This window comes from Moschus berezovskii, chromosome 22 (assembly GCF_049115385.1).
Source record: "Moschus berezovskii isolate FMDL1 chromosome 22, NW_MosBer_1.0, whole genome shotgun sequence".
NCBI lineage: Eukaryota > Metazoa > Chordata > Mammalia > Artiodactyla > Moschidae > Moschus > Moschus berezovskii.
The window spans coordinates 12,524,242-12,545,114 of record NC_142481.1 but is presented as its reverse complement, the minus strand read 5'-3'; the positions used below and the strand labels follow the sequence as shown (position 1 = coordinate 12,545,114).

The following is a 20,873-nucleotide window of genomic DNA, read 5'->3' as shown; positions in this document are numbered from 1 at the left end:
GTCTTCCCACCACCCCCAATTTACCGCCATAGGCTCTCCAAATCCCACTTTTACAAGTCCACTTGTAGAGAACAGGTGTGGCTATGGTCAGGATTTGGTACCAGTCCCAGCAGACAGTCCACTGTGTTTTGGCGACTTAGATGCACGTAAATGAATATAACCGGTTACTTGGGACCCCCTCCCCGCCGTGTCCCCCTCTGGTCAGGCACAGAGCCTGGGGTAGGACCCTTCCCAAGACACTTCTTGTTTTTTCAGCGGATGTCCAAGACTGCCTACTTGGTCCCAGGTGTGGGGAGTGGGCAGGGGCTGGGGGAGGAGGGGGCTGAGGTCCTGGATTTCTTGGTTTCAGAGAAGGAAGGGGAGTGGTCCCCACGAGATCCATGACTCCTGCGAAGGTCTGCCGTTGGGAAGGATTTATTATCACTAAGTGGCCATGACGGAGCAGGCAGCGGGGAGGTGACACTAAGGAAGCTGCGACATTCAGCTCCCCTAGAGGCAGTGATAAAGGGCTCATTACCCGCTGGGTGGCTGGCTGGGTGGGGGAAGCCAGGGGAGGGCAGTAGGGGCAGGATTGAGTTAGGGTGTGTGGAGGGGTGAGGACGAGCATGGCCTAGAGGGAAGAAGAGTGGACAGTCCCAAGGGGGAAGTTGAGTCAGGACACTCCCAGGAAAGATTGTGAAAAGAGAGCGGGTTCGGGGGGAAGTAGGGTGAAACACGGGTTGGGTGCATGGCGGGTCAGCCCGGCAGGGTCACGGCTTCTCCAGCTGAACATCTCCGATGTGGAGGCTGCCCACATCCTGGTAGGTGCCCTGGAGGCCCCGGGAGATGTCCTCATACATGGAGCAGTCATCGAGGTTCAGGCCCTGGGGCAGAAACAGGGTGGTGGACCTCAGTGCCCTGAGGCCCGGGCCCCTGCCCCCAACCAACCTCAAGGAGGAACCTTATGAGACCCCCACCCCCAGCCCACAGACCTGCACCCGATCTGCACCTGCCCCCACCTTCCACTCACCTCATAAAGATTTTCGTCTTCGTAGTCATCCTGGATATCAGCCCCAAATTTCATGTTCTGCCATCGTTTCTGTTGAGGGATGGAGAGCCTCAGTGAGTGAGGGTGGAGGGAGCGCGGATAGAGATCATGTTTGCAGACCCTCATGGAGGCCAGGAGGTGTTAAGGGACAAGCCCAGAGTCACATATCCTGTAAGTGGCAGGTCACTCTGGGTCCAAGCCAGTGTTCTTTTGCCTGTCCCCACAAATAGAGCAATAATACTAAGTGGCTATCGTTGTCTTGTGGCCTAAAGAGAATTTGTTGTTGTTTTAGTCTCTCGGTTGTATCCGACATTTTTTGCAATCCTGTGGCCAGTAGCCCACCAGGCTCCTCTGTCCATGGGCTTCTTCAGGCAAGAATACCAGAATGGGTTGCTGTTCCCTTCTCCAGGGGATCTTCCCGACCTAAGGATGAAACCCACATCTCCTGCATTGCAGGTGGATTCTTTTACTGCTGAGTCACTGAGGAAGCTCAGGTATTCTTGCCTAGGAAATGCCATGGACAGAGGAGCCTGGCGGGCTACAGTCCACGTGGCACAAAATAACCGGACACTACTTAGCGACTGAGCACACACTCATGCCAAAGAGATGCTGGTGGGGGTCAGACACTCCGGGATGACAGCAGCCCCCATCTCCCGTGGCCTTGGCTACGTCTGAAGGGTACAGACCTCCTGGATAGAGGGGCCCAGTGAGACATCCCTGGGGCCAGAGGTGAAGACAACCTTGAGGGGAGACTGAGCAAGGACGCCCCTCTGGTCCCAGCACGGTTTAAAATGCGTTCATTCTATTAGATTTTCAGGCCCTCGGCGCCTGGGAGGTGGGTGCTGCCATTCTGCCAAGTTTTAGGCAGGAGGGACTCTTGGGGGTCCGCTAGTCCTCGCGGGGTGCGGGGTGCTCACCCTGAAGAGCAGCAGCGTTCCAGGCACCACGGCGCAGATGAGGAGGATGATGCCCTCGGCGGTGATAATGTTGTTCTTGGTGCCCTCCCCCATGTCCAGGAAGGGCCTGGGGAGCGGCTCTGTGAGGAGGGAATACGGCTCAGAGCCCCACCTTGCCCCCTGGCCACGCCCCCAGGCCACGCCCCCTCCAGCGATGCCCAAGACCGTGGAAGCCGCTCGCTTTGCAGGTGAGAAGAGTGGCCACTGTGTGTGAGCCTGAGACCCAGGATGCCCGAGGTGCAGGCGATGCAGGCACGGGCTCCATCCCGCCTTCTAGTCGGATGGACGGGATGGGCACTCACCTCGCACGCGGAGGTACGTCCCGCAGGAGCGCTGAATCTTCTTGCCTTCACTGACTTCGCACCTATACATGCCCTTGTGATTCTTATTCACTTGTGGGATGATCAGCTCGCCCTGAGGACCCAGGCTCCCGAGATACATCACAGGGGGCAATGAGGAGTTGCCTTGGAGGACGTGCCACCACGTGACGTTGGTGTTGCTGCCATTGTGTATGCACTGGAGGCGCACCTCCTCCCCCACGCTCACCGTCACCGAGGGTGGGCCCCACTCCACCCACAGGGCCTGGCACCCGGGGCCTGCAGAGAGGAGGCAGATGGGTCAGGGACAGCCAATGGGGACACTGACCCAGAGCGGCCCCAGGTAGCTGCAGGACTCCTGGCTGTGTGTGTATGTGTGTGGGGGGTGGGGTATGGAGAAGTGTGAGTCACACACCCAGAGTGGAGGGGGGCTGGGGGGTGTGCCCACTTGCCCCTCCAGAGCCACCTCCTGCCTCTCCCCCCTGCTCTGTGCTTCCACCCTCTCTGAGCTCGCTGGCCCTTGAATAGGCAGTTCCCTAGGACTAGCAGTGCCCCAGGCCAGGAAGCTCCTTCCAAAATCAGTTTGGGCATCACCTCCTCCTGAAGGCCCTCCTGGGTTATTTTTCACCCAGCCCCTGCCCGGCCCCACACTGGCACTTTATTTGTGTAATTATCACAGAACCCATAGAAATCGGTTCTGTCATCAACCCATTCAACCAGTGGGCCAGCTGCAACCCACGGCAGCAGGAATGGCTCAGCGGTTCCACCCCGGCCCCCTGGCCCTGGGCCTCTTCCTGCCAGTTTGTGAGCCTGCCCTGCCCTGTGACCCTGGGCCTGCCCCTCATTCTCCTTAGCTTGCTTGTGTCAAGCTGGGGGCCAGGGGCGAGGTCAGGGACTGGGCTGGGCTGGCTGGTTAAGGCTGGGAGGGCCTCAGCTGGCTCGAAGGAGATGGGGCGGCCCAGGCACGGGGAAGGCCCAGTTCTGTGCCCCACCTCCTGGGCCAGTCCGCATGGCTGGCTCTGCCTCTTTTGGAGGGAGGAGGGGAAAGGTGGGGAAGAGAGAAGGAGGAAGAAGTGGAGTAAGAGACAGCAACCTGAGGAGTCACTCCAATCTCAGCTCCCAGTGGAAATTTGGGGTGACTGGCCGCCTCTCTCAACTCTTCTGTCAAACAGGGTGGTCACAGCCCTGCCAGCTGGCATTGTGTGGGAGGGCAAGGAGGAAGGTCACCTACTCCCCCAACACTGAGAAGGGGTTCCCTAAGTAGGGGATGAGGACTAGGATTCAAGGCAGAAATGGAGAAAGCTTTTTCTCCCCCCTGAAGCTGACAGCTACCCACCACCGTCCCCTCCCTGCCCCCAGCTCTGGAGCTCAGTCAGTCAAGGGCAACCTTAGTTCCTTATTTTGATCTGGGGGGATGAGGGGGTGGGGAAGGTGTCTCCTGCCCCTGCCTCCCTCCACCGGGCCAGGACGCCTTCAACTTTGCTGAGCCCCCTCCAGCCTCCCATCGGCCTGTTTGGGACAATCAAGCAGACAGATGCAGTTTCTACAGGGTCTTTTCTAGCCTGCCTCCTGCCAGCTCCTCTCCCTCCCCCTCTGCCTGGGGCCTTTCTCAACAATCTCCCAGTTCCCACTACCGTCTCCCCCAGCACCTGCCTGTTAACCACGTACCCAGGCCAGCAGCGGAGATCAGGAGGAGAAAGATGGTGGCAGGCAGGCTTTGCAGGGCTTGGGGACCCCCAGGCATCTTCTCCCAGTGGGTTGGTTAGTCTGGGTTACAGCAGTCCTGGGGTACCAGATCCCACCTCGGCTGAGCCCCAAACCCCGCCCCACTTCCTGCCCGGCCCTGCGGAGATGGGCTTCGCTGGCCCCACTGCTGGGCCCTTTGGCTGGCGGGCTAGGGGGGAGCCCCTGGAGGAGGAGGCTTCAGGCCGTGAGTGGAGAGGAACCGCTCCTTGCACCTGTGGCCACCACAACTCCCCTGAGAGGAGGCTGCTTGGGTGGGGGGAAGAGATTGGTTCAAGGCCTGGCTCGTCACTGGAAAGGAAACCCGCCCTGCCTGAGGGAGCCAGGGTTTGGGGGGCTGGCTGCACACAGGCAGTCAAGGGTGGTGGTGGATCCGAGCTTGGTTTTTGTCCCTCATTGGCCTTGGGCAAAACTTGTCCCCTCTCCGAGCCTCTGTGTCCTCACTTCTTTTTCTTAATACTTATTAGTTTATTTGGTTGCATTAGGTCTTAGCTGCAGCATACGAGATCTTTGCTGTGTCATGAGGGATCTTTCGCTGGGGCACACGGATTCTCTAGTTGTGGCTGTGGGCTTATTGCCTTATGGCACGCAGGATCTTAGTTCCCTGACCAGGACTCAAACCCATGTCCCCTGCCTTGCAAGGCGGCTTCTTAACCATTGGAGCATGGGGAGTCCCTGAGCCTCTGTGTCCTCTCTTCTTGGGGTTGGAAAAGAGAATTTAGAGGTTGTACATGCACAGCGCTGAACACAGGACCCCGGCACGTGGATAGGCGCTCAGTAAAGGTTGGTTATTATTAATGTTTATGAGGAATAAGGGCTTCCCTGGTGGCTCAGTGGTAAAGAATCCACCTGCCAATGCAGGAGACAAGGGTTCAATCCCATGCGCACACACATATAAAGAGATGCAGGAAGAACCCCTGGACAAGGGAATGGCTACTCATTCCAGTATTCTTGCCTGGAGAATTCCATGGACAGAGGGGCCTGGTGGGCTACATTCCACGGGGTCACAAAGAGTCAGACATGACGGAGCGACTAACATACACACATGAGGAATAAATGAGGCGGCTCACCAACTCGACTAGGTGATGGCTTTCCTTCCTGAGGCTCGGCATTTAAAAAGATACATGTGTATCATTTTATTTATGTGGCAGCGTAGGGTCTTCATTGCGACTTGTGAACTCTAGTAAGCTGTGGCATGTGGGTTCTAGTTCCCTGATCAGGGATTGAACCTGGGTCCCCTGCATTGGGAGCAAGGAGTCTTAGCCACTGGACCACCAGGGCAGTCCCTGAGGTTCAGCATTTTTAATCTAAGAGATAAGGATGAAAATATCTCCCTGTGCTGTGACTTAAGATGATATTCCTGGCATCCAAGGGCCACAGTGGGTTCTTTCCTGGTGTTCTTTCATTTCAGCCACAAGTCAGCAGGGTAGTCCAGTTACCGTCCCCAACCCCCACCAATTTGAAGGGGAGGAAACTGAGGCCATCACGGCGAGGGGCACCATCTGTCATTTGCCCAGTGTTACACAGTCTGGTGGCGGAGCAGGGATTCCAAGTCACTTACGTGTGCCCAGGTCCCTTTGAACATCATTTTATGTCAAGTGGGAGGAAAATGAAGCCTGAGGGGTGGGGGAGTGGAATGATGTGAAGTTCTTGAGATGTCTGTGAGCTGTTAGGGGACCATGTCACACATGCGCACACACGTATAAGACACACACACACAAGGGGACGCCTAGGAAGAAATTCATGGCAGGGAGATGTTTGGCAGCCAAAACTGGGAAACAGATGAGACATTCCTTTATAGGAGAATGAATGTATATGTTGAGCTACGGTAAGGAGCGGGCCGAGGCTGTATATTGTCACCCTCTTATTTAACTTATACCGCAGAGTCCAAGCATCCCCCCAGATTAAAAATCACATCATGAGAAACGCTGGGCTGGATGAAGCACAAGCTGGAGTCAAGAATGCCAGGAGAAATATCAGTCACCTTAGATACGCAGATGACACCACCCTTATGGCAGAAAGTGAAGAACTAAAGAGCCTTTTGATGAAAGTGAAAGAAGAGAGTGAAAAAGTTGGCTTAAAACTCAACATTCAGAAAAATAAGATCATGGCATGTGGTCCCATCACTTCATGGCAAATAGATGGGGAAACAGTGGAAATAGTGGCTGACTTTGTTTTTTGGGGTTCCAAAATCACTGCAGATGGTGACTGCAGCCAGGAAATTAAAAGATGCTTACTCCTTGGAAGGAAAGTTATGACCAACCTAGATAGCATATTAAAAAGCAGAGATATTACTTTGCCAACAAAGGTCCCTCTAGTCAAGGTTGTGGTTTTTCCAGTGGTCATGTATGGATGTGAGAGTTGGACCAAAAAGAATGCTGAATGCTGAAGAATTGAGGCTTTTGAACTGTGGTGTTGGAGAAGACTCTCGAGAGTCCCTTGGACTGCAAGGAGATCCAACCAGTCCATCTTATCAGTCCTGGGTGTTCATTGGTAGGACTGATGTTGAAGCTGAAACTCCAGTACTTTGGCCACCTGATGTGAAGATATAACTCATTTGAAAAGACCCTGATGCTGGGAAAGATTGAAGGTGGGAGGAGAAGGGGACGACAGAGGATGAGATGGTTGGATGGCATCACCGACTCAATGGACATGAGTTTGGGTGGACTCCGGGAGTTGGTGATGGACAGGGAGGCCTGGTGTGCTGCAGTCCATAGAGTCGCAACGAGTCAGACACGACTGAGCGACTGAACTGAACTGAACTGATGATGGTGGTGGTTTAGTCCCTAAGTCCTGTCTGACTCTTGCAACCCCACAGACTGTAGCCCACCAGGCTCCTCTGCCCGTGGGATTGTCCAGGCAAGAATACTGGAGTGGGTTGCTGGCTGTTGTTGTTTAGTCGCTTAGTTGTACCTGACTCTTTGCGACCCCATGGATTGCAGCGTGCCAGGCTTCCCTGTCCTTCACCATCTCTTGGAGTTTGCTCAGACTCATGTCCATTGAGTCGGTGATGCCATCCAACCTTCTCGTCCTCTGTCATCCCCTGCCTCTCCCAGCATCAGGGTCTTTTCCAGTGGGTCAGCTCTTTGCTTCAGGTGGCCACAGTATTGGTTGTCAATAAAGTAGCACACAATAGAAGAGTCCGAGAGCTTCACTTGTCAACAGGGCTGCATCTCAGGACCAACAAAAAAATGAAAAGAAACTGGACTGTGGCAGGATCCAGCTGACTTGTTTTCAAAGGCCAAACGTGTGCTGTTAGGAAGCATGTGTGCAGGAAAGGGGTGAGCCCATGCAGGGGAGTGACACCCCACTTGCGAGAGGGGCTCCCTCTGGGGGAAGGGTACACAGGAGGCTTTGTCTCTGTTAGTTTTAGGTCATTTTACTTTTTAAGCTGGGTAGTGGGTCCATGGGTCCTTGTTACACTATTATTCTGTTTTGCTGAAGTCTTTTGTAATTAAAAAAAAGTGCAAATGTCACCCACACAGAACATGGGCCTCAGGAGATCACACCTCCCGGGTTTGAACTCAGCTCTGGTCATCTGAGCCTCAGTTTCTCCTCCTGTAACTTGGGCACAATCCCGCCACCTTGTGAGGCCGTAATAATATCACAGAGCAGGGTTCCTAGGACATACTTCCTCTTCTCTGGCCCTCGGACCCTCCCCGCTTCCCTCCAGGGACCCAGGTGTTCCGTTGGGCTCCTCTCTGTATAGCGGGGTATGAGCCCCTTTGTACTAGAGTTCCTCCTGACCCCCACGTAGGAAGATACCTGGGTGGTCCAGTCGCTGCCGCCCTTAGGAATTCACCTCCTTCCGCAGCCTTCCCGGCCAAGCTGGTTTTCAGGCCCTTGACTGCCCTCCAGTGGCCAGAGGGGTGCAGCCGCCGCACTGCAGGCCCTCTCAGGCAGGCTGGTTTGTCTGGGCACTTCCAGGACCCACTTACCCAGCACCCCTGGTATCTGGCACTGGGCAAGCTAACCAGATGCCTGGCATTTCATTCCCAGGATGATTCTGGGAAATTTCATTCTAGTCGACAAAAGAGGAAACTTGGGTCCCAAACAAGGAGTGACTGGCTCAAGGCCATGCCCAGGTGTGTAACCCTTTGGGTCTTTTTCCTCATTTCTAAGCCCTTCAGGGGCTACAGCCCAGGTAGCTGGCTGTAGCTATCAAATGCTGGATTTGCCACCTCCTGGCTGTAGGTCATGAAGAAAATCACCCATCCTGTGACTTTTTCCCATCTCCAAATGATGTTGAAGCTCAAACTCCAATACTTTGGGAAGAGCTGACTCATTTGAAAAGACCCTGATGCTGGGAAAGATTGAGGGCAGGAGAAGGGGAAAACAGAGGATGAGATGGTTGGATGGCATCACCGACTCAATGGACATGGGTTTGGGTGGACTCCGGGAGTTGGTGATAGACAGGGAGGCCTGGCGTGCTGCAGTTCATGGGGTCACAAAGAGTCGGACACAACTGAGCGACTGAACTGAAACGGTGTGTCTGGGCACCTACTTCACAGCAATATTAAGTGATATGGTTATACAGTACCTCTAGTACTTCAGTCTCTCAGTCGTGTCCGACTCTGCGACCCCATGGTATACAGTCCATGGGGTTCTCCAGGCCAGAATACTGGAGTGGGTAGCTTTTCCCTTCTCCAGGGCATCTTCCCAATGCAGGGGTTGAACCCAGGTCTCCAGCATTGCAGGAAGATTACTAGCTGAGCCACAAAGGAAGCCCCTGAGAAATCTGTATGCAGGTCAAGAAGCAAGTTAGAACAGACTGGTTCCAAATCGGGGAAGGAATATGTCAAGGCTGTATATTGTCACCTTGCTTATTTAACTTATATTCAGAGGACATCCGGAGAAGGCAATGGCAAGCCACTCCAGTACTCTTGCCTAGAAAATCCCATGGATGGAGGAGCCTGGTAGGCTGTAGTCCGTGGGGTCGCTAAGGGTCGGACACGACTGAAGTGACTTAGCAGCAGCAGCAGCAGCAGAGGACATCATGCGAAATGCCTGGCTGGATGAAGCACAAGCTGGAATCAAGATTGCCGGGAGAAATATCAAGAACCTTAGATACGAAGATGACACCACCCTTATGGCAGAAAGTGAAGAACTAAAGAGGCTCTTGATGAAAGTGAGAGTGAAAAAGTTGGCTTCAACATTCAGAAAAGATCATGGCATGCGGTCCCATCACTTCAATGCAAATAGATGGGGAAACAATGGAAACAGTGGCAAACTTTATATTCTTGGGCTCCAAAATCACTGCAGATGGTGACTGCAGCCAGGAAATTAAGACGTTTGTTCCTTGGAAGAAAAGCTATGACCAACCTAGACAGCATGTTAAAAAGCAGAGACATTACTTTACCAACAAAGATCTGTCTAGTCAAAGTTATGGTTTTTCCAGCAGTCATGTATGAATGTGAGAGTTGGACCATAAAGAAAGCTGAGCGCCAAAGAATTGACACTTTTGAACTTTGGTGTTGGAGGAGTCTCTTGGAGGGTCACTTGGACTGCAAGGAGATCCAACAAGTGCATCGTAAAGGAAATCAGTCCTGAATATTCATTGGAAGGACTGATGCTGAAGCAGAAACTCAATACTTTGGCCACCTGATGCGAAGAACCGACTCACTGGAAAAGACCTATGCTGGGATAAGATTGAAAGCAGAAGGGGGATGATAGAGGATGAGATGGTCCAATGGCATCACCGACATGATGGACATGAGTTTGAGCAAGCTCCGAGAGTTGGTGGACAGGGAAGCCTGGTGTGCTGCAGTCCGTGGGGTCACAAGGATTCAGACACTACTGAGTGACTGGAGTACTTGGGTACAAACACTGGTAGGCTCTAGTACAGTGTTCACATCAGCGAGTAACTTCCAGCTCTGACTTTTGAGCTGGGGGGGGTGGGGGAGTAGTGCCAAAGGTATAGGACTCTATGGTCTGATATTTTCACTTTGAACATCTCAGTACACCAGGTATGCTGTTTTGAAACAGGGAATCTCCCAGAATCCCTCAGGCAGGGGTAAGTAGCTTTATAAACAAGAGCAGACTGAGGTTAGGCTGCTCAGGGTCATAGCAATTATGGGCAGTAGTGGAACTCGAACGCATGTCAGAGTTCAGAAGTCAGGCGTGGCACTGGGTCAACCTCAGGGGCTGGGGCCTAGCCAGTTTAGCCTCAGCATTTTGGCTTTCCCCAGCTGGGAGGTGGGCCCGATCCCTAGGGTGGTAACGTGCCCTACCAAGGCAAGGCTTCTCCCTCTAGGATTAACAGGGTGTCCTGCTTCAACCAGGGACCCAGGCACAGGTAGAGTTCTGTCCCATCAGTCAAGTTGCTCAGTGTCCTACTCCTTGTGACCCCATGAGCTGTAGTCTACCAGATTCCTCTGTCCATGGAATTCCCCAGGCAGTAACACTGGAGTGGGCAGCCGTTCCCTTCTGCAGGGGAAGCATTCTTTACGGTCTGAGCTGCCAGGGAAGGTCCCATCAGTGCCATGGAGACCCAGAGGGGGCAGGGCACCGAGGGGGCCCCAGACCGCAGCCTCTGTGCAGGTGTCACAGCCCTCCCCTGGGGAAGTTAACACCCCAGTCCCAGCTGGGTCCCTGCTGCAGCTTCCCCTTGTTGAAGGGGGTATAGTAGGGCCCAGGCCAGAGATCCCAAGTGAAGATCAGGGAAAGGAAGTGCACATGAGGCAGAGGTCAAAGCCTTGGGCGGAAGGCACACATAGGGCCACCTGGGGCGAGGGCTGTCTGTCCCTGCCCACTTCCTTCCAGGGAAGCAGTGCTCGAGCCCCAGGGCCCCTGCTTGAACTTTCAGTTTCTCTTTTCTGAGACTTGCTCTCGGGAGACACAAAGGCCCTGGGTCAGGCACCAGCATCTTGCCCACTTGGGGTAGAACCTGTCTGAATCTGGAAGCCGGGCCTCAGGTTTCTGGGGCTGCTGAGTACTACAGCCGTCCAGGGAGCCCTGGCGCTGTCCTTGTGCCCCAGCCTGCAAAACAGGAGACCCAGACCAGGGTTACGAATGAGGCAATTTATTAACCCAGCATCATTTGTTCTAATGCTTCTTGTTGGCAGCTGCCACCTGTGGGAAAGATAGACAAATAGTTACGATCAGCTGTGGGCCTGTGTTCAGGCACTTTACAGAAGCTCCCCACTAACCAGGGGGCACCAGGCCTCCTGATCTGTGTCCCATGTATTCATCCCACCAGATGCTCACAGCCTTGGGCACTCCCCCTTTTACAGAGGCAGAAACTGGGACTCAGGAGAGCACTGTAGGATGATTCTGACCTCTGTCCATCAGCCCAGTCCACACTGCTGCTGGTGCCAGGCCCTGCACTTCCCCTACTGCCTGCCAGGCCACCTCCCGCTCCCACAGGACTGATATGCCACTCTTGTCTGACACTTAGAAACTAAGGGACTCCGCAGTCCAAGGCTCCCAGGGGGCCTAAGTCAATGACACACAAAAAAGAAAACCAACCACAGGTTTGTGCCAGGCCGCAGGGCTCCTGCTGCTATAGCTCAAGAAACCTCCCACCACCTTGTGAAGTGGCTGAGAGCATCACCCCAGACAGGGAGACTGGTCCAGGGTGTCTAGTCAGTCGGCCTCCACACAGAGGCTGGGTTCTGTGGCACCCTGCCTGATGCTCCGTGAGTATCAGCAGTAAGGAAGAAACCCTGCAGTCAGAATTAGAAGGCTGACCTGGGGAGACGGAGTGGCCTGTGTGGGAACGTTCCCTGCAGAAGAGGCTCAGCTGGCTGCACCTAGGCCCGGGGCTCCCTTCACCCAGGGCCCTGCATTCCAACCCGTCTCCCACCCCACCGTGATGGAAAGTCTGTTAGAAACGTTCTTTCTCCTGCACTCCTGCTTCCCTGGCTGTACCCTCCGGGGAGGAAACTGTCAAAATCCAGGCTCCAGAGGCCCCCGGGTGGTGACCGAAGTCCCACTCACCTGTCCAGCGATTCTGTCCAGATCTCTCTGTCCCTGAGGCGTCAGTTTGCGGCCCCTGTGGAAGAGAAGGGTCCCGCAGGCCCGGGTGAGTGCAGACTCTCACCAGTATCCCTGGTCCCGGCCAGGCTTCCCAAGGAGGCACCTGGCCGCAGGACCTCACGACGCCAGCCCACTCAGGTCCCCAGTCGGCTGCATTCTAACAAGCTGGAGGCTGCAGTGGGAACCCACCCTGAGCTGATGGGGTGTCGTTTCTGCAAGCAATAGATCAAAAGCCCCGAAAAATCAATTGGGAAAAGTTAACAAGCAGGCTAATGAAAGCGGACAGTCACTAAATTACCTTCCTGGAGCCTGGAGTAGTCAGCCAGAGAGGTCGGGGTGAGGCCCCTCGGCTGCTCGCTCTTCCTGAAGAACCCCCTGCCTGCCCGAGGGCCAGGACACACCTGATACCTCACTGATGGGCAGAGGGGAACGGTCCTCCCCAAAGGTACCACTGGGGATCTGGCCCCAAGCGCCCTCACGTGCCCAGCTTCCCCTCGCTGGCTTACCCATCTTGGTCTTTCTCCACCATTTTCAGCCCCTCCAGGGCTTGGAGGACCCGCCGGGCCACGCTCTTGGAGCCTCTGCTGAAGTGGCTGGGCATGACGCCGTTCCTCTGGCGCCCCCCATAGATCTTGGTCATGGAGCCAACCCCAGCACCACCCCGGAGGTACAGATGCCGTGCCGTGGAAGCTGGGTGGGAGGGAAGGGAGGCTTGAGAACCCTTCTCAGGCACAGAAGCCCACAGGAAAGGGCCCTGCTCAGGGTCAAGACACTGAATTCCAAAGGGAGCAGAGTCTCATCATCTTATAGTCAGGGAAATGGAGAACAGGAAAACGCACACAAGGGTCCAGTAACACCTGACCACTGCCCCTAGTTCAGGAGCCTGGGGTGGACCAGCAGTGGAGGGACCGCTGCAGCCACGTGACCAGGCATTTCCTGCTGCCCTCGGGACTTTCTCAGCCACTACTGCCCCGGCCAAGTGGTGAGGTGGACCTGACGTTTCATGGACAGAACCCAGCAAACTCCACAACCAGCTGTTTGGGAGTTCTGCAGGGCTGGAGAGTTGTAGAAAGGACCTACTAATTGCCCCACTATTGTCCCAGGCCTGCCCTGAAGAGCTCGGGTTCATGATGGCAGTGGTGCTAACATCCTAAAGCCGTGGATGATCCCAACCTGGAAGGTACAGTCAACCTGCTCCGTGGACTAGGGTTTCTGGTCCCGAGACTGGCTCAGACAAGTCCCCTGGCCAGTCTCCTTGGAAATCTCTCTTGTTCAACTGGAACACTGGCCCGCCAGTGCTACCTGCTTTCACACTCTCTCCTGTGAGTAGTAAGACGGCCTCAGGAGCCAGCTTGATAGTGGGGCTGCTCTGGAGGAACAGATAGCCCCACAGATGGTTCTTGTTTTCTACGTCAGGGAGCCACTGAGGTTTGAAAGAGCTGGGGCCCAGATGCTGGCCACCACATGGCCCCGCCTGGCTGAAAGCGCAAGGGTAGGGACTCCAAGTCTCTGCACCTTAAGATTCTCCCTGGTCCTGAAGATGAGTCAGAAGTTATTCTCTCAATGATGACTTGCTGCCAAGAGTCACACAGCACTGGGCCATGTCCACGACCCTCCTGTGTCAAGAGCTGGGGTAGGGGGTGGGCTCCTCCTCCCCTCCAGCTGCCCCTCCCAGGGCAGTTCCTGCACACAACCCATTGTCGGCCTGCCTCCAGATGCGACACAGGCTACAGAGGCCATTCACGTAGCACGAAGTCCCGCCACTCCACCAGGACCAGAGCAGCCTCTCCCTGGCACCACTGCCCACGCCCGGCTCCCTTTACATCGCTCTCCTTGGTTCTTTCTGTCCCCATGATTTGCTCTGTGACCACTTGTCTGCAGATGCCAGTCGCTCAGTCGTGTCCGACTCTTTGTGATCCCATGGACTGTAGCCTACTAGGCTCCTCCATCCATGGAATTTTCCAGGCAAGAGTACCGGAGTGGGTTGCCATTTTCCTTCTCCAGGGGATCTTCCCAACCCGGGGATCGAACCCAGGTCTCCCCCATTGTGGGCAGATGCTTTACTGTCTGAGCCACCAGGGAAGTCATGCCATCCTCTATACCGGGGCTCTGACCCTCTTCCAGGCTCAAGCAGCCTACCCACTGCCAGGATCAAGAGACTCACCTCTTACAAGTCGCCCCCTTCCTTCAACAACCTTTCTGCCAAGAGAGTTGACCTCATGGAGAAATGGCCTTCAAGACCAGTGCAAATGCCCAGTGGCCACCTCCCCCTCACCGCACAGCTGTCTGGCCATGCCCTGGTTCCATGTGGAGACCCGCTCTCCACTTGGGCTATGGAAGGCATGAGAGCCCCACAGAAGGGTTAAGACGAACACCCCTGATTTCACCAACACCCAGAAGAGGCTGCACATTAGACACGAATTTTGCCAAACCAGGAAAGCACTCAGCCCAATCTTACCATGCAAAGGGGTGAGCTGCCTGGCAGCTGGGGTTTGAATCCCAACATGGCTCCACGTCAACTGTGACAGAGCCCACCCATGTCTAGTAGTCAGTGGCATGGTACTCATGGAGACAACTTACTCCAGTCCCCAGCAGCGAAAGGCAGAGAACAAACTCCAACAAGGCCCAACTTAACACCACTACAACTATCAGGTGCAGGGGACATCCCTGGTGGTCCAGTGGTTAGGATCCTGTTTTCTCACTGCCAAGGGCCTGTGTTCGACCCCTGATCAAGGAACTAAGTCCCATAAGCCTAGTGGCATGGCAACTGCCCCTGCCCCCTGACTATCTGGTGTGGCAGGTCCTCCCCCATCACAGCAGTTTGTGCAGATTATTTTTCTGACCCGTTACAAGGGAGAATAAGAGTATTAACTTCACAAATTGGAAATTAACAGTCAAAATATTGAGTTCTACAGAAACACCGACCCCCTTTTACCTCCTCTTCTCAGCCCTTCAGACCTAGGCCAAGGCCTCAGCCCCTCCTCCTGAAGTAGAGCTGTAAGGGCGCAAATCCAGGCCACCCCGATGGTGTTTATGATGGCCTCAGTGAACAAGGTGCTGCCACAAATGTCTTTTCCTTCAGCCCCTCCAAAGGCACCCTTCTGCTCCCTCTAGGGAGACGCAGATGAGTCACTCCTACCTCAAACTCTAGAGGAAGGACCACGCAGCACCCCCAAACCCCAGCTAGTGTCTTGCTGGGCCCCAAAGTGGATGAGGGGGCAGGTCACATGCCACTTGGCAAACGGCAGATGAAACAAGTCTTTGCAGACTAGCAAACCAACAGCCCGTATTAAGTTCACATTCATAGCTCCATCCTGACCCACTGAATCATAAGGCGGGAAAAGGAAACTGCTCAGATTGGGAATGGCCTCCACCTTACAATGAAATGCATTTAGTGGGAATTCTCTGGCAGTCCAGGGGTTGGGACTCTGCTTTCACTGCCCAGAGCCTGGGTTCACTCCACAGTTAGGGAACAAAGATTTTGCAAGCTGTATGGCATTGGCAATGGGCGGTGGGGGTGGCGATGGGGAGAAGGGATTCAGGTGTCCCAGTGCAGCAGCGGCTCACTCACTACCAGACACACACTGTATTCTTAGCTCCCTCTCAAGCAGGCCCATCTGAGCACTCCTGTCTACCCAGGGCCACAATACAGTGCCCCATTCAAAGCCCACAGTGTCTCCCCTTGACCCACTCCTCCCCAGAGATCCCTGCTCTCCTGAAACGGTTCATCTCCACACCTCATCCCTCACACACTCCCCCCAACACCACTGCCTGGAGGCGATTAATCCCTACAGGTAACCCCACCTCTTACGCTTACGAAGGCCCTGTCACCTACCTTGCCCCTGTAACCTACACCTATCTACAGACTGCGGTCTTGGGGGTCAACCTGCCACAGCCTCCCAGGGTCTTCATCTGTCAGTACCTCAGTCTCCTCCTGGGCAAACAAGTTATCTTGCGTGACTCTCCTTGTCCAGAGTATGAACCGAACAAACTCAGTGGGAGCACTCCAGATTTCAAGAGTGGTTGGCAAACTTTTCCTGTTAAGGGTCAGACACTAGTCTGTCATAGCTCCAGCCCTGGACTCTGCTATGACTGTAAACGAATAACCACGGCTGCACCCCAACAAACCTTGGTCTAGAACTGCTTTCTGTGCCACTAGGGCAACTGGGAAAGTCCAGTCAAAAGGGGGCTCTGGAAATCCAGAGCGAGACCAGCAGGGTAGGCAGAGGACGCATACCCAGTGTGAGGAGTTAGGGAAGGTACACGGTGGACAGAAAGGGGCCACAGCAACAGCGAAGATGACCAGCAGGCTCAACTAGGTGTACATTACCCACAGCCATTCACCCACCCCCCAACCTCCCCCTGCCTAGAAACACAAAGGACAGAATGTTGCCAAGGGAAGACAGCTGCCCACCACCAACTCCCCAAGTGCTGACAAGGCCGAGTGGGCTGTGGTCTCAGGAGCAGGCACACCTCATGTCTTACCCACTCTGACATCAACAGCGAATCAGCTACCACTAGTCCCTATGTGGGAGGTTTCCGTTAGGTACAGATTACACAACATGTGCATATTCACCCACGAAATGATAAAGACTACTAGTCTTTCTCCAAATCTTGGGCATCACAAAAGAGCAGTCAGGACCATGCAAACCTTGCTTCCCAAGACGGGTGGATGGGGTGGCAGTGGTGGTCTTGTCCACTCTGTCCCACCCCCCCATCTTTCTTTCTAAAAGCACTGAAGTGAGTAGGTGGATAAGCTACCCACCCCACTCACCTCACAGTCATCAGGGTTCAGACTACAAGACACTTCATGTTCTGAGGTACCGGGCAACTTGACCAAGGCCAAGTCTTCTCATTCTGGAGTTTTGTCAACTTCTAAACTCTGCTTCTCACCTAATTCCCACATGGAGACAAGCTGTGTGGTCAGGACAGAACCCTCACTTCACAGAGGAAGGCTTGAGCATGGAGAGGCCAGAAGCCTGTAGTGAAGGCCCGTGCGGAGACTGCTGCCTTGGCACAATCCAGGGCTGAACCCCATCCCCCACTCCCAAGATAAGCTTCAAGGGGGTGACTGCCTGGAGAAACTTCAATCATTAAAACGACAGATAAGACAGTACTAGCACTGTGCCATAAGGGGCTATACTTAAGTCAGTCCTTACTGAAGGATTAACAAAAAGGCAAGAGGAGGAGCTGGCACAAGGTGACCATAACGTTTTCTTCTGACACTTGAGACTTGTCAAGATTTAAAAAAACTGGGTCACATTTCCAACCCCTTTGTTATGAACGTCTTGTTAAGAAGGAGATAGACTAGTGTGATGACCTGAATGAAAACAGGAAAGAAACATTGAAAGGACTCTCTAGAAAACGAACTACCTCCAGGCAAAAGATGAACACTTCACTCATTGTCCCTGGGATTCCCTCAAGGCACCGAGGAAAGCACGGGTTCTCAGGTAAAATCGCTAACAAATGAAAAACTATCACAACACAAAATTACCCTATGTCACGCAAAGCACGCAATGACAGAGTCAAATATTTTCTCTTTTGGAATTTCTGGGGACAAGAAAGAACTCACAAAGGGTACACCCAGCCCTCCACTTCCCATCCAAAGGCCCCAGTTCCTCACCAGCTCGTGTGTAGAACCAGTTCTCATCGTAGGGAGCAAGTTCTTTATGTTTGGCCAGCTTGACGGTGTCCACCCATTCAGGGACTTTCAGCTTCCCAGACCTGGGACCAGGACAGCCAGAAAGACACAATTCAGGAGCCTCCACAAACTCCATCCCAATTCCCTTAAGTCAGCACAACTGTACATCACTAGGAGCCCAACGTGCCCCAGAACAGGAAAAACACTGAAACTCAAACACAGGCCTCATGTAGAAAGAGTGGACTCCACACTAACCTCCAACAAGCCTCCCCAGCAAAGAAAAGAAAGCCCGCGGGCCCAGAGGCGTCGGGCAAGACTAGAGCCCCCACCCACTCCCCACACTCACTTTTTGAGGAAGGCTGCCAGAGCTCTGACGAACTCCTGCTGGTTCACGTCTTTTACAGTAACTCCAGGCATCTGCGGGCAAGGTCGAACATGAGAACACAGGATGGACGGAGAAGACTGCCAACGGTCCGGGCCCAGCCCCACGGCGACGTAACCGCCGCACTCCCCTTACTTTCCGAAGGCCCTACCGCAATTCCCCGCTTTAGAGGCCCCGGCGCCTGCGGGTCTTATGGAACTTACCGACGACCACGGTCTCTCTGGGGCGCATTAACACTGCCTGACCCCGTTTGTGAAGACGCTGTATATCACCACCCCCTGATTTTGCCCCCACCCCGCCCCCGCTTTCCCGGGTGTCCACCTAGCCCAACCGCGGCTCCCGGACGGCGCGGATCAGACATGCCCGGGCCTGCCGCTCGCACGTGGCCGCGGCTCTAGGGGGCGGGGCGGCCCCACGCGGGTGCCCCGGAGCCCCCAGGCACGCGCCCCGGGCTCGGAAACCGAGCCCTGACTCCCCGCGCCCGGGTCGCTCCAGAGCACTCTTCTTACCGTGCGGGCTCCGCGCTGCCAGCCAGGGGAAAGGGAGCAACGGGGTTTCCCGGGCGCACAAGTCGGGCGTCGGTTATCGCGAGAGTTCCGAGAGCTCGCGAGAACGAGTTTACAAAAAAGGTGGCTCCACCTCTCTCAGGGCAAAGGCGGCTTCGCCTTCGCGGACGTGGGCGGGTTTGGTGGGAGGGTGGACGCTTTTTTCCTCCTCGTTCTTCGGCAGCGAAATTGAGTGAGGAGCTCTAATTTCGAGCAGAAGGAAATCTAGCTTCGTTTGCATCAATCATGGATGGAACGAATAGCGGCGGAGGCTGTATCTCCTGGCGGAAGTTACGAGGAAGCTGGCTGGGTAGGAAATAGACCGGCGCCTCCATAGGGACGACCCCTTTGTCCGAGTGGAAGTGGCTTTTCTGGCCGAAGGTGGGGCTAGTAAGGGCGGAACTGTTACCGGGAGCCCAGAGGAAGGACACGGAAGAATTGCGGCCTGTTTGCCCTTTCTCGACCAGCAGTACTCGCGAGAGCAGGAGACGAAGCCCCACCCTTCTTAGGGCGGAAATTGCTTCACCATGGCCCAGGAGAGCGGAGTGTGAATGAGGCCCTGGAGGCGGGGAGCAGAAAGGAGCAGGAACAGGGAAGCAGAGGCGGGACCTTCGAAGTTCAGCTCTACCTCCTAAAGCCCAAGTCTCTTCGGACATGTGTGTGTGCTTAGTCACTCAGTCCTGTCAGACTCTTTGTGACCCCATGGACTGTATCCCACCAGGCTCCTCTGGCCGTGGGGATTCTGTAGCCAAGAATACGGGAGTGGGTTGCCATGCCCTCCTCCAGGGGATCTTCCCAATCCAGGGATCAAACCCAGGCCTCCCGCATTGCAGGCAGATTCCTTACTGGGAAGCCCTCTTCAGACAAAGTGCACACTAATTCTATCGACAAATGTTTTTTGTGTGCCTACTCTGTGCAAGGAACAGGTAAATATGTATAGTGTTACATGCATTATCTAGGTTAATCCGTCTAAGAGAACACAGAGGACACACCTGTGGTTTGATGAAGTTGCTGACTTGCTGCGAGGAGAAAATATTGAAATATGAATCCTAATGTAAACTATAATGTGTCAGCGTAGACTCAGCAATTCTAACAAACGTACTACTCTGATGTGTGATGCTGATAGGAGGGGAGGCTTTGGGGAGCGAGGGGAATATGGGAGCTCTTACTTTCTGCTCAATTTTGCTATGAACCTAAAAACTGCTTGAGAGAAAAAAACTCTTAAAAAATGGTTTGAGGGTAGGAAGTTTTTCATGTTGTGATGAGGGGAGAAGCCATGGTACAATACATTAACTTTGTAGGGGAAAAAAAAATTCCTAAGGAATCAAGGCAACTTGTTTAGTCATTTATGCTGAATGGCCAGAGAGGAGTTGAATGCAGGCTCCATTAGAGGGGAAGACTAGTTGAACAGGCCCAGCTCAAGGTGATCAGGCTTGTAAACTAGGGGCCAAGAGCCCCTGAGGAATGTAAAGAAGTCTTATCTAAGAGGCTTATTAGAGATATTAAGTCAGATGAAAAGGATGAGGGTCTATGTAGGGCATGGGTTATAGAACTGTCTATGTGAATATACATTGGCGGCTGCAGAGCCAGCTACACAATGTGACAGGGATGCAGGATGAGGTCTCGTGGATCAGGCAATGAGGGTTTGAGTAGAGAAACTGGATGGGGGTGGGTGGTATGATGGTGCTACATTGGTCAAGGAACATAGATAGTCTGGAGTGGACCAGGTTCACACAGGGCTGAGTGAAAGAGAGTGCGGATTCCCAAAGGGCAGAATGTAAAAGGAGCTTCTGAAGTGAAACATGCGTGTCTGTTTGGAGAGGAGCAGGATGAGTTTCCAAATCTGGAAACTCATTGGTGATTTCTGCAGAACATGAATGAGGATGGTACATGAAGCTTAGAAGAGGGATGATTTACTCAGTACCCTATTGGACCTGGGCAACACCTTTTGTCACCTGGTAGTGGGTGCTGGGAAAGGGAGTGACGTACGAAACAGTGCTTAGTCTATTAGCTTTAATCTCCAAAGGCTGGTCAGAGGCCAAGAGCCCAGTGGCTCCCCACAACTGCAGGGGAAGGATGCTTTAGCCACGTAGGAGCATGAACAATTGGCAAACCTGACTTTTTCTCCACACCTGAGCTCTGCAGAGCTTCCACCTCTCTCCCTGGGGAAGTGGTTGGGGAAGCAATGGGGGAGCCCTGACAAACTAGATCTAGTCAGGAGTGTAAAAGGTCCTGCCATGTCTGACAAGAAGGGGAGATAGGCTGCAGAGAAATGGGTCCATAAG

General features: G+C 54.1%; 1 protein-coding gene across 4 annotated transcripts; it reads right to left on the bottom strand.

The window, feature by feature from the left end:
* Positions 1–398: 398 nt before the first annotated feature.
* RPS19 (ribosomal protein S19) lies at positions 399–18,162 on the bottom strand. 4 transcript variants are annotated; one of them, XM_088830015.1, is made up of 6 exons: positions 18,008–18,162; positions 17,644–17,744; positions 2,286–2,579; positions 1,945–2,063; positions 1,010–1,078; positions 399–863 (listed from the first exon to the last, which is right to left on the bottom strand). In XM_088830015.1, exons 1-6 carry the CDS (start codon positions 18,076–18,078, stop codon positions 750–752), a joined length of 768 nt encoding a protein of 255 aa, XP_088686141.1. In that variant the 5' UTR covers positions 18,079–18,162; the 3' UTR covers positions 399–749. The 4 variants fall into 4 exon arrangements, with proteins under 4 accessions (XP_088686141.1, XP_055267045.1, XP_088686142.1 ...); XM_055411070.2 differs by lacking the exons at positions 17,644–17,744; positions 18,008–18,162 and adding an exon at positions 3,969–4,154; XM_088830016.1 differs by lacking the exons at positions 399–863; positions 1,010–1,078; positions 1,945–2,063; positions 2,286–2,579 and adding exons at positions 11,049–11,114; positions 11,982–12,036; positions 12,527–12,710 and having other exon boundaries at positions 17,631–17,744.
* Between the last annotated feature and the right edge of the window lie 2,711 nt (positions 18,163–20,873).